General features: G+C 60.0%; 1 protein-coding gene across 2 annotated transcripts; it reads left to right on the top strand.

Moving 5' to 3' along the window:
- The first annotated feature begins 1903 nt into the window (after positions 1-1903).
- On the top strand, positions 1904-11942 carry TINAGL1 (tubulointerstitial nephritis antigen like 1). Of its 2 annotated transcripts, XM_035019246.1 has the most exons (13): positions 1904-2179; positions 2304-2355; positions 2841-3152; positions 4124-4187; positions 7772-7864; positions 8063-8177; positions 9275-9398; positions 9485-9635; positions 9764-9953; positions 10063-10108; positions 10363-10486; positions 11277-11322; positions 11412-11942. In XM_035019246.1, exons 3-13 carry the CDS (start codon positions 2849-2851, stop codon positions 11550-11552), a joined length of 1398 nt encoding a protein of 465 aa, XP_034875137.1. In that variant the 5' UTR covers positions 1904-2179; positions 2304-2355; positions 2841-2848; the 3' UTR covers positions 11553-11942. The 2 variants fall into 2 exon arrangements, with proteins under 2 accessions (XP_034875137.1, XP_034875136.1); XM_035019245.1 differs by having other exon boundaries at positions 1904-2355.
- Positions 11943-11993: the final 51 nt, after the last annotated feature.

Here is an 11993-nt window from a genome sequence, read left to right as displayed (position 1 = left end):
TCCTGCTTGACTCCTCACCTGTTGCTCTGCCCCCGGGCCCTTGCAGCAGAATAAGGCAGAGAATAAGGCAGCAGGAAGGAGGGGGGCCGTGGAAAAGGAAAGTGGGGCCCTAGCACCCACCCAGCCCTGCCCTTTTCCTCTCCTCTCTGGCCAAGGCACCCAATGAGTCATGAGATTCCACTGGGGTGGGCTTAGTGCCAAAATCAGTGATGACAAGGGACACCCGCCCCCCAGCCATGCTCTTGGCTCTGCAATCTTCCCCTGCTCTGTGTTCCTCCCTCCTGCGCACAGACAGGCAAGAGCGGGCAGAGCGCCCAAACCCCCAAACAGACACAAACAGACACCCACACAGGTACCCAGACCGTTAGCGAGACAGACACCGAGTAGATAGGCGGGCAGAGACAATGACAGTCACACAACTATACGTGCGGACACACAAGCCCCAAGCACACACATACTGGCAAAGAACGTGCTGCCAACAAATACCCAGATGCATGAACGACACAGAGGCAACATGCAGACAGACACACAGGCGCAGGGCACACACGTAACAGAGAGACAAGCAGATGCAACAGACACACCCCACAAACACAACGATTCAGATACATGCGCGCGCACACACACACACGCACACAGCAAAGACTCACACGGTGGCCCACAGGGAGTGACTTGGGGCAAAGGACGAGCCAGATGTCCAGGGCCGCACCCCAGCCCCCTGCCCCAGACCCCACCTGAAACTGACCCATGGAAGTGGGCACTCTGAGTATGGGCTCTTCTCAGGGCAGCCTCCATCTCCCACCCCGAGGATGTGACATCAACCAATACCGAGGGGCCCGCCTTGCCGCCGGATGAATGGAGGTTAGACGCAACCAGGGACTTCCCAGCTAGGAGTGTGTCCAGACCTGTAGTGGGTGACTAAGGGTGGCTGGAGGGAAAGGAGCCAAGTGGTGGCAGGTAGGGAGCCTGCATTCTGGCTGGTGACGGGCAAAAGTCTGTTCCCCTGAGCTGCGGGTTCCCACTAGTCTTGGTCCTCCCAGGTCCCTGCAAGGAGCAGATGGGCCAGCTCCTGGGGTGTCCCTGCTAGTGCTGAGCGCCCCAACCACCCCATGCCCTGCAGCAGGGTGACTCCCTGCCCAGTGCCCCTGGCAGGGGGTAACCCAGTCACAGATGCCCGTTGTCCTGGTCCCCTCCCCACCCCCAGGAGCTGGCCAGCTGAGGACATCCCTAGGCTGGGGGAGGGGTGTGGAGTGGTCAGAGAAAGGGCAAAGGGAATCCCCATGCCTGATGCTTCCCCTCAGTGGGCGGATATGAGGTGCAGGCCTGGGGATCAGGGAGTCTGTCCAGGTGTCATCTTTCATCCTCCCTGCCCTTAGAGTCCCAGAGCCAAGGACCAACCTGCTAGAAGAGGGGATTGTGCAACGGAGAGGTAAAAGGTGAAGGCGGGGCCGGGCGGGACAGAAGACCCATTGTTTGGGGCCCAGGCCAGCCCAGGGAAAGGAAGGGTTTATGCCCCCGGCAGGAAGGGGGGCTCTGCGGGGGGGCACCAGCTGCCAGGGCTCGTGCCCTTGGGCCCTGGAGGGAGAGAGGGGCCAAGCAGGACGCCCTCGGGGTGGATAAAGGGGGCAGTGCTTGGCAGTGCTTGGCAGTGCTTGGCAAGGTGCCTGGGCAGGGCAGACCCAAAGAAAAGTTACAGGGCAGGGAGGTGGCCCCCACACCACACCCACCCCACCCCCTCGAAGGATGAGCCGCCAAGGCAGGGTCCTCAACTATCCTCCAGATTCCAGTCATTCCTGGGAACGGAGGCAGTTTGGGGCGGCCCCAAGCCTGGGGGTGGGGTACTGTGACGGGGGATGGGGGTGTGCACGACTGTTTTTATTACTGAGGGCTTGGAGAGGTTCTTAGAGATTTTTGCTGCCCACACTCTCCCCATCGGCTGCCAAACTTAACTCCAAAACTCGGAGCTCCGCCGCCCCCAATCTCCCCTTCTCCGCTGGAGGCCCTCAGCCCTGCAGTGAAGGCCACTGGGAAGTCCTCACCGGTGTCTGACCACAATCCTTTCAGCTTCAGTTGGAGTTCCGCCCCCTAAGGGAACGGCTGTCAGCAGAGACCCGGCGAGGACAACCACGTGCTCACTGTCCCTCTCACAGGTCCCAGCTCCTGAGTGACAGGGCGACTCCAGGTGTGAGCCAGCGGGCCCCTCCTCCTGCAGCCTGGCGGCCGGGGCGGCGCCGCGGGCAGGGCGGCGCAAAAGGCGGTCCCGCCCCGCACTCCTCGCTTGACTTTTGAGTGTCCCGTGGTCGCAGGAGCCGGGCAGCGGAGGCGCGCGCGGGCAGCCTGGGCACAGCCCGTCACCAGGTAGGGACGCTCCCCCGCGCAGAGGGGAGGGGGTGTATTCAGAAGGAACAGAGAAGAGGGGGCAGGCGGAGGGAGCAGGGAGTCCTGGCAGAGAGGGAGAGTGGAGGGGGGCAGAGGGACACAGGGGAACACAAGCTGGGGGGGGGGACACCCGTGTCAGGAATGGAGGTTGAAAGAGGGGCAGAGGGACCCAGATAGGAGAGAAGCGTTGAGGGGTGTTGAGCCGGGGCACCGAGAACCCCACAATCCCCACCTCCTGTCCTTGAAGATCCCCAAGCTGGTCGGGGAGGGGCTCCGTTTCTCGCTCAATCCGCTCCCTGCCCCGGGACGCAGGAATCAGGGTCTCGGACCCTGCTGAGCCCTCGCTGAACCCCCTGGGACTCGCAGCCCCAGGGAGCTGGGAGATCAGTCCCCCCGGGGTGCCAGGGAGTGTCTACTGCCTCTGACCACCTCTGACCCCCGACATCTGCGCTCCCTGGGCCCAGGAGGCGCCATGTGGCCATGTCCACTGGGGCTGCTGCTGCTGCTGGCTGCCCAGTCGGCCCCGGGTGCCCAGCGGGGTCGTGGGCGCCGCGAGCTAGCGCCGGGCCTGCACCTGCGGGGCATCCGGGATGCGGGCGGCCGGTACTGCCAGGAGCGGGACCTGTGCTGCCGTGGCCGGGCCGACGACTGCGCCCTGCCCTACCTGGGTGCTACCTGTTACTGTGACCTCTTCTGCAACCGCACCGTCTCCGACTGCTGCCCTGACTTCTGGGACTTCTGCCTCGGCGTGCCACCCCCCTTCCCCCCCATCCAAGGTGGGCACCAGACGGCCAGGAGGGTGGGTCGCTTCGTCAGCCCCAGACCCAGCGGGGCTCAGGAGCAAGGCTGATGCACTGACGTTTCCAGGGGAGGCTTTGTAGAATCTGGGAGAGACCCCGCCCCACTGTCCGTGCCTCTGGGAAGCCCCGCTCTGGTCTAACTTGAATCTTTCCAGCAAGACTGGAAAAGAGAAGATCCTTGGTCAGTGGGATTCCCAGCTGGCCCAGGAGAAAGGCAGCCTCCTGCCCTTTCTCCCAGTCCTGCCTCCATGCCAGACCGGGAAGGTGCTGGCCACGCCTGCTGATTCACCCCAGGCAGATACAGCCCTCAGGGGTTGGTCAGGCTCATCTTAGCCATTCCTCTGCCTTTGCTCACGATTCTCTTCTTACCTGAGGTGGCTGGTCACACCTGGGAGGTGGGGGCGAATCCGTTCCTGCTTTCAGCTCGTGTCACCATCCTTTCCCCTGCCCTTGTCCCTGTCCCACAGAGGAATCATTTGAATCCCTTCCCCCAGTTCTGCGGGCCTGTGGGTGAGAGACCAAAGGCCTTGGTTGTCATCCCAAAGTGCTGTGTTATCTTAGGGGAGTCACTTGCCTTCTCTGGGCCTCGGCTTCCCCATGCCACTCCCACTCCCCATCTCCAACTTTCAAGTCATTTAAATGGCAAAGGCTCCAAGGAATGTTGTGGCTGGCATCCAAGTGAAGCAAGAGGGATCCAAGCTGGGGTCACTGAAGAACTTCCCAGGTAGCAATTGGTATGTGACCCTGCAGGAGAGGTCTTAAGAAGTTATAGTTTGACCAGTTTCAGTGAGGGTTCGGCCGCGCTTGTGCACGCATGTGCGTGTGTGTGCGTGTGTGTGTGTGTGTGTTTGGAGGATTCGGGACACCTGACTTCTGAGGACCTGGCCCTCTCAGCCCATCGTCTCTGGTCCTGGTTCCATTTCTCTTCTCCTCTTCCCTGCCCCCAGGATGTACGCATGGGAGTCGCATCTATCCAGTCTTGGGAACCTACTGGGACAACTGTAACCGTTGGTGAGTGTTTGCGGCTTGGAGGGGGGCTTGCCTTGTGGACCCCGTGGCCCACAATCTTGGTTCTAGTTCTATCCCTGTCACTTATTTGCTGAGCCTGTTTCCTTGTCTGTAACACGGGGATTTTTACCCTGCCCGTGTCAGCTAATGAAACAACACTCTAACAGCATTCCCCAGGAGCGGTCAGCCACGGATGCCTGGCCCCAGGTGTGGCCCCTGAGCTGGGAGAGGTTCCCTGTCCCTTCTGGCTCTGGCTGGGCTACTGCCCCTCCCAACCTTTCTTGGTGTCACAGGAGAATCCGGAGAAGGGGGCGCCAGGAAGGAAAGCTCTGACTGCAGCATCCGCTGCCCTGGACGGGATGAGGGTCAGGGATGGCTGAGCTGGAGGCCAGCCAACCTGCAGCAGGGCCTTCCCTGGAATGTGGCCCCTTTTCCTCCCCTCCCCACCATTCTAGTGGGAGGTTGAAGGGTCAGGGGGGCCTCCCTACTCTAGTCTGGGTCCTGAGATGGGAAGTGGAGAGGGGTTGGGTAGGAAGCCTTGAACGCCTGATCGAAATAATGGGGACCCTGTGGCTTTGAGGAGGAGGCCCTGCACCCACTCCACCCCATGGCCTCTTTGTCTGGGACTGAGAGGCCCCAGGGAGGAGGAAACTTTTTGGAATGTATTACACATAAGCTGTTTCCATTGCCTCACCCGTGTGAGGGGTGCTGGGTCACAGTGAGAGTGGGGACTCGTGAGGTTCAGCGTGCATCTGGCTGAGAGAATGCGTGTGTGTGTGTGTGTGTGTGGTGTGAGTGTGTGTGAATCATGTGTATGTTTTCAGAAAGACTGAGCTTGCCTACATGATCCTGCTGCTCCTGATTAGGATGCCTCTGGGCATTGATGGGTTAACCTCTTTCCCACTCCTATCCCTGGGGCCTGGCCACCCTGGGCCCCTCTGGAATGTTGGAACCTGCTGCCACCAGCCCAGTCTAGACCTGCTTGGGCAGCCCTGGGGGCAAAGGGGGAGGTGGCAGGAAAAGAGTGACCAGCCCACTGCCCGCACTGGGTGGCCCGGTTCCCTGCGCTTGACACCTGAGTGAGGGTGTGGGGCAATGCCTGTGGGCCGTCCAGGATGCGTGAGACCTCGAGGAATGCTTCGAGAGAGTAAGAGAAGGAAGGGGAACATGAGGAGAGCCTCCCCTCCCACGCAGTCTCCTCCAGCCCTCCCTGAAAGTGCCCCCGCCCACTCCTGGGACTGAAGAGCCCAGCCATACTGGGTTTGTTCCCCTTGAGGCTCCTTAAAAGGCAACAAGGGAAGAAGGCAGTTTAGCATCTTCTAATAGCAGAGTTATGAGCTTGTAAAAGCATCGTAGAATTCACAGAATTCCCTGTTTGTCGACACCTATTTATTAAAGACCTACTATGTGCCAGGCACTGTGCTGGACCAGGTGGATGCAGCCAGATGGGGCAGACGGCCCTTGTCCTTGCAGTGGAGCTTCTGGTTTAATGACGAAGGAGCCCCCACACAAATAAACATCTTACAACCTGTGACAGATGTGACGGTGAAAGGGAATAAAGGGGGATCCAGGTTTAGAGTGCAGTGGGGGCAAGGGAAGGCCACTCAGGAAGGGAGATGGTTATGCTGATACCAGAAAGGTATCAGACAAGAAGAGAAGGGGGGCGGAGCAGCTCATGGGCAGGCTGGGAGGTGGGACAGATCTCACTGCAGCTGGAGCTGTGACCTGGGGACAGAAGCCCTGAGGAGGGGCAGGCCACGTCCGTGGGTCTCGCAAGCCGTGCTGGAGCCACGCAGAGGCAGACAATCTGATAGATGTCATTGAGAGATCTCTCTGGGGATGGACTGCGGGGTATGCAGCGGGGTGTAGAGAGGCAGGGAGCCTGGGTAGGAAGCCATTGCCGTGGTCCAGGTGACAGGTGATAAGGGACTGGAGGAGGGTGATGGCCATGGAGCGGTGAGAGGCAAGTGAATCCAGAACCTTTCATGGTGTGTCGTCCCAGGATCTGCTGATGGCGGGCGTGGGAATGGGGGTACCCCACACACCTGGAGTTCTGGTTTGAACCCCCAGGGTGGATAAGGCGCTGTGTCCTGAGTTGCGGATGTTCAGGGAGGAGCAGCTTTGGCGGGGGAGGCAGTCTGGGCCATTTTAAGTTTGCAATACACCCAGTGGATAGGAATCTGAAATTCAAGAGACGGGGCGTCCGGGGGCTCCTGGAATGGGAACACTAAGAGCAGATAATGATTCTCGACACCCAAGATGGGCCAGGCCCTGTGCTAATGGCTTTACAAAAGGCTGCCATTAATCCCTGGAAGGGGGGGATGATTCATGTCCTCATTTTACAGACAAGAACTTGGAGGGAGGGAGAGACTTCGAATAACTCACCTGAGATCGCATGACTCTCCAGCGAGGGCCAGAGCCCGGGAATTGAATTTCAGGATTCGTGCTCTTAGTCATTTCACGACTCTGCCTCAGTCACTCATGCATCCAATAGATATTTCGTGGGTGCCTACTATGTGCTGGGTTTAGTTTTCTAGGCACCAAAGATACAAACAAACCCTGCTCACCGGGACCTTAGTGTCTATGAGGAAGCGGGTATAAAGAGGGCAAATAGCTAAATATATAGTGTCAGGTAACAACGACATGCTAAGGAGAAAAGAAAACAGGAAAGCAGGAGAGGAAGGTGGCCAGGGCAGGCCCCTCCGAGAAGGTGATTTCTGAATGAAGACTTGAATGAAGTAAGGGTGAGCCTCGGGGATGTGGGGAGAAGAGCAGCTCAAAGGTCCTGCGGCAGGGAGCACAGCTGTTGTGAACAGTCAGGAGAGCGGTCTGGCTGGGGCCTCAGGAGCCAGGACTTGGAGGAGGGGGTCACCAAGGGGACAGGAGGACAGATCGTGCAGGGACAATCTTGTTAGCAGGGCAGGGACTTTGGCTCTTAGTCTGTGATGGGAAGCCAAGGGAGGGTTTTGGGCAAGGGGATGGCATGACATGACTTGGGTTGAACAGGGTCATCCAGCAGCTGTGTTAAAAATATACTGAAGTGGGGGTGTAGGGCAGAAGCGGGGAGAACAATGGGGAAGCTGCAGCAGAATCCAGGGGAAAGGTGACTGGCCCATGATGGCTGCAGGACGAATGAGACGTGGTTTGGATTCTGAATGTGTTTTTAAGGCAAAGCCAACAGGATTTGCCAATGAAGCCAATCAGCACGTGAGGGAAGGAGTCAAGGGTGACTCCCAGGCTCTTGGCCTGAGGTTCAGGAAGGATGGACATTTTCCACGGACTGTAGGGAGAGCAGGCGTGGGAGTGGGGGATCAGAAATGCGGTCCGGGATGTGCTATTAGACAACCCAATGGTGGTACTGTATAGCGGCAAGATTCTTGGATCTGGAGAGATCTGGGCAGCAGATATAAACTTGAGAACCGTGAACTTGAAGTTGACATTGAGAGCCACCAGTCTGAACAGGACCATCTAGGGGTTCTTCCATAATTGCTGGCACAGAATCGCAGGCCTGTGGTGACTTCTGAGGCCCCCTCCCTTCAGAGGATGCCCAGCGCCCCTCACCTCTTCCTTCCCTCCTGTTCTTCTAGCACCTGCCAGGAGCAAGGGCAGTGGGAGTGTGACCAGGAGCCATGCCTGGTGGACCAAGACATGATCAACGCCATCAATCAGGGCAACTACGGGTGAGAGGCCCTGGACATGTCCCCACTGGGCACAAACACACAAACCTTCCCCCGAGATGCCTCTGCCGCCAGGCACACCCTCACTCAGAGCTCATTCACGTGGACACTTAGCCAGTATGCGTCTCTCCCACCCACATGCACGTACCTCCAGGAGCCCCAGCCATGGAAGGGCTGTGACTTTCATCCCTTCTCTTTCAGATGGCGGGCTGGGAACCACAGTGCCTTCTGGGGCATGACCCTGGATGAAGGCATTCGCTACCGCCTGGGTACCATCCGCCCTTCTTCCTCTGTCACCAATATGAATGAGATTCACGTAAGTCCATCCTTGCCCACAATCCTGCCATCTCCCCATCGCTTGGGACCCCAGGAACCCTGGCACGTTGCACCCTGCTCCTTCAAGGGCCTGGGCCTAACACCCTCCAATAGGCTGTGTGTTCCTGGACAAATCACTCTCCTTCTCTGGGTCTTAGGTTCCTGCCCATAACAAGATGTGCTGCGCAGGAAGAATTGATGCTCAGATTCTGAGTTTTGTGGTCCCAGCCCGAGCCCCTTGGTGGCCTCCCCAGCCTGGGAAAAATGCTATTCCTTCCAGTACAGCTGGGTCAGGCCCCAAGGGGCCAGGAGGTCACCTTGGTATTTTGGGAAGGGAAGGACAGATAGTGCTCTGGCTAGCGAGCCAGAATTCTCGGAAACAAATACCAGCTCAGTGGAACCCCGAGGGTGGAGAGGGCTTCTCCCTTCTTACCAGTGGGACCCTCTACGGGGAGAAAGGGAAACCAGACCTGGAACAGTCAGAAGGTGAGGAAGGGGAACTTCAGGGGGTCAGGGCGGGGGCACAGGCTGCAGGGTCTGTCCCTCAGCGCTGGGTAGGGAGGAGGCAGTTGGCCAGAGCAGCCCTCCCTGCAGAGGGACTTGGGCTCAAGGCTAGGATGACCAGACCCTGCCCCTGCCCTCACTCCCCTGGGCCTCTGCTATTTTCTGCCTCCTCTATTTGCCTTGGCCGCCTGCCCGGTCACAGGACCTTACTCCTTTTTCCCTCCCCTGCCCTTTAGGGCCTGAAGCCCAAGGTCCTGGTAGGAAGAAGGAAGTGTCAGATCAGAAGGCGCAGAGGAAGAATGAGGCAGGGGTTAAGAATGGAAAGTGGGTGACCCTGGCCTGGCCACTTCCCTGAAGGCTTCATCTGTGCAACGGGACTAGTCACCCCCACCTGACGTGGGAGAGGCACTAAATGGTGCTTGGGTCTTCCACCGAGTCAGGGTGGAGATTGCCGGAATCCCTCCGCAGCAGGAATACTCAAGGAACAAACCGCAGAAGGCCCTGGACTCTCGGTGGCCCTTCAAAGGCAACGGGCCCCTGAGGGGTCGGCCAGGCCAGAGGCAGGAGGCAGACGGAGTGACTCTTGCTTTGCAGACAGTGCTGCGCCCGGGGGAAGTGCTGCCCACAGCCTTCGAGGCCTCTGAGAAGTGGCCCAACCTGATCCATGAGCCTCTAGACCAGGGCAACTGTGCTGGCTCCTGGGCCTTCTCCACGGCAGGTACGGCCAAGGGCGGAGGCTGGCGCGGTGGGAAAAGACAGCCCAGGCCTGAGCCGCCTGACGGCCCTTCTGCCTCCCCCCACCAGCCGTGGCATCCGACCGCGTCTCAATCCATTCTCTGGGGCATATGACTCCTGTCCTGTCGCCCCAGAACCTGCTGTCTTGTGACACCCACAACCAGAGGGGCTGCCGCGGGGGGCGTCTCGACGGTGCCTGGTGGTTCCTGCGACGTCGAGGGTGAGCAGCAGAGGGTGCGGGCAGGGGAGGCGAGGGGAGGCCGGAACCTCAGGAAGGCAACCCGCAGGAAGGGCCTGGGCCATGCTCATCAGCCTCACTGCCCTCGCTCCCTCCTGCTTCTCCTCCAGGCTCGTGTCTGACCACTGCTACCCGTTCGTGGGCCGGGAGCAGGACGAGGCTGGCCCGGCACCCCGCTGTATGATGCACAGCCGGGCCATGGGTCGGGGCAAGCGCCAGGCCACTGCCCGGTGCCCCAGTAGCCAGGCCCATGCCAATGACATCTACCAGGTCACGCCGGCCTACCGCCTCGGCTCCAACGTAAGTTTGTGCTTGGTTGAGGGGGCAGAGGCGGGGGAGCTGGGAGGTTGGCCAGAGGCTAGAGCCTCACCCCTGCTGGATACTCTCCTCCCCACTCCCAACCCTCCAGGAGAAGGAGATCATGAAGGAGCTGATGGAGAATGGCCCTGTCCAAGGTAAATGCCCCTCATCCTGCCCCCTGGTTCCAGAAGCTTGTGTCTGCTTGAGACTGGACACAACACAGCAGCACAGGTGGTCTGTGGAGCACGGAGCATCAAATCCACTGGGGCTGGGAGTCAGGGGGACCAGGTCCCCTCCCCGCGGGCGGCACCCTGTGGGGGGCACTTAGAGTCTTGGTATGGGCCTGGGTGCGCATCTCCAGACCTGTGCTGCTGGGCTGAGCCGGCCCTGCTCTGACCTCGGTCCACAGCTCTCATGGAGGTGCACGAGGACTTCTTTCTGTACCAGGGTGGCATCTACAGCCACACGCCAGTGAGCCTTGGGAGGCCAGAGCGGTACCGCCGGCATGGGACCCACTCGGTCAAGATCACAGGGTGAGGGGCTGGGGGCGGGCAGAGGGGCTGGGGGGTACAGAGGGGCTGGGGGAGCAGGGCTTGCACCAGGGGCTCCGAGCCAGCCTGGAATCCGTACCATCTCTCTGCGAAGCCCCATTTCGCAGAGGCGGAAACCAAGACATAAAAGGAGGAGGGGTTTGCCCCGGTCACACCTAGAGGTGGGGGCCTTTTAAGGTTTTCTAAGAACTGTTCCTTCCTTACACACGGGGATAAAATAACTCCCTTGAAAGACAGACACGGATCCCAGGGTTGGCTCAGCCTCTCCCCATCTCAGCACCTACCCCAACTCTGCCTGACCCACGGACTCCCATCCCCAGTCTTCGGTTCCCCACCGGATATACCCAGAGATGTTCCAGTCACTGATTTCAGTGGTCCATACCATGAAATGTCCTTTGCAGTGGGAGTGTGGGTCCTCCAAAGTACCCATGTTCTTGGAGTCTCTTCCTTGTGGTTCCTGGCACCCACCCCTCCCTGGCTCCCCAAGTGAGGAGGGAGGGCAGGCAAATGTGTGAGATCCCAGAGAACTGGTCCCCAGGATGTGGGGCCCTGCAGGGAGGCCCAAGTTCTCCCCCTTTCTGTTCACCCCCTTTGGTTATCCCTTTGGCACCCTCCCCCACATGGGTGTGAGTACACAAACTTCCAGAGGTGGAGACTGAGGGAGGTAGAGAGAGGGATCTGGAAGGGGAAGGCCCCTGGGGTTCCAGCCCCTGAAAGCAGGTGGAATCAGCTCCCTTCTCCCTCCATGGCTCTGCCCCCCGCCCCCCGCCAGGTGGGGAGAGGAAACACTGCCTGATGGAAGGACGCTCAAATACTGGGTGAGTCCCTGCGCGGGGTGCCCTGCGACCGCTGCCTCCTCCCCCTCCCCCCACGCACAGCCCCCCTCACCGCCTCTCCTCATTCCCAGACGGCGGCCAACTCCTGGGGCCCAGCCTGGGGCGAGAGGGGTCACTTTCGCATCCTGCGCGGCGACAACGAGTGCGACATCGAGAGCTTCGTGCTGGGCGTCTGGGGCCGCGTGGGCATGGAGGACATGGGGCACCGCTGAGGCCCTGGCACTGAGCCGGGCCGGCCGGCGGAAGAGCCCCTGGGGAGCACCCGCCCCGCCCCTCCCGACGCAGCTCCGGGCGCAGGCGGGCGCCTGGGGTCTAATCCCCGCGCGCGGGTTCCGCTGACGCAGGGCCCGGCCTGGGAGCCGCGGGCAGGCGAGGCTGGCGGAGCCCCCAGACCTCCCAGCGGGGATTGGGCAGGGCCTGGCCCGGGAGGAGCGGGCCTGAAGATCCCAGGCCCCGGCACCCCATCAAGACCACTAAAGCCAGGACACCCCCAAGTCTCCAGCCCACCACCCTATCCCACCCTACCCCTGTACTTTTATTCTCCAAAGATATTTATTTTTCTTTTCACTGTTTTAAAAATAAAAAGAGTACTGATCACTGTGGTACCCTCGAACTTTGGGGAGTGGAAAGCCAGGCCGGAGATGGTGTGGCAG

The sequence above is a fragment of the Mirounga leonina genome, unplaced genomic scaffold (assembly GCF_011800145.1).
Source record: "Mirounga leonina isolate KUSES-001 unplaced genomic scaffold, KU_Mleo_1.0 Mir_173, whole genome shotgun sequence".
Classification (NCBI taxonomy): domain Eukaryota; kingdom Metazoa; phylum Chordata; class Mammalia; order Carnivora; family Phocidae; genus Mirounga; species Mirounga leonina.
The sequence above is the reverse complement of the archived record's forward strand: the minus strand, read 5'-3'. Positions and strand labels throughout refer to the sequence as shown.

Bases quoted from the DNA above. Each gene is read 5' to 3' on its own strand.
- TINAGL1 (XM_035019246.1), top strand. From the start codon at position 2,849: ATGTGGCCATGTCCACTGGGGCTGCTGCTGCTGCTGGCTGCCCAGTCG. The intron at 8,178-9,274 runs GTAAGTCCATCC...CTTGCTTTGCAG, and splicing joins CCAATATGAATGAGATTCAC to ACAGTGCTGCGCCCGGGGGA. The intron at 10,487-11,276 runs GTGAGGGGCTGG...GCCCCCCGCCAG, and splicing joins CACTCGGTCAAGATCACAGG to GTGGGGAGAGGAAACACTGC.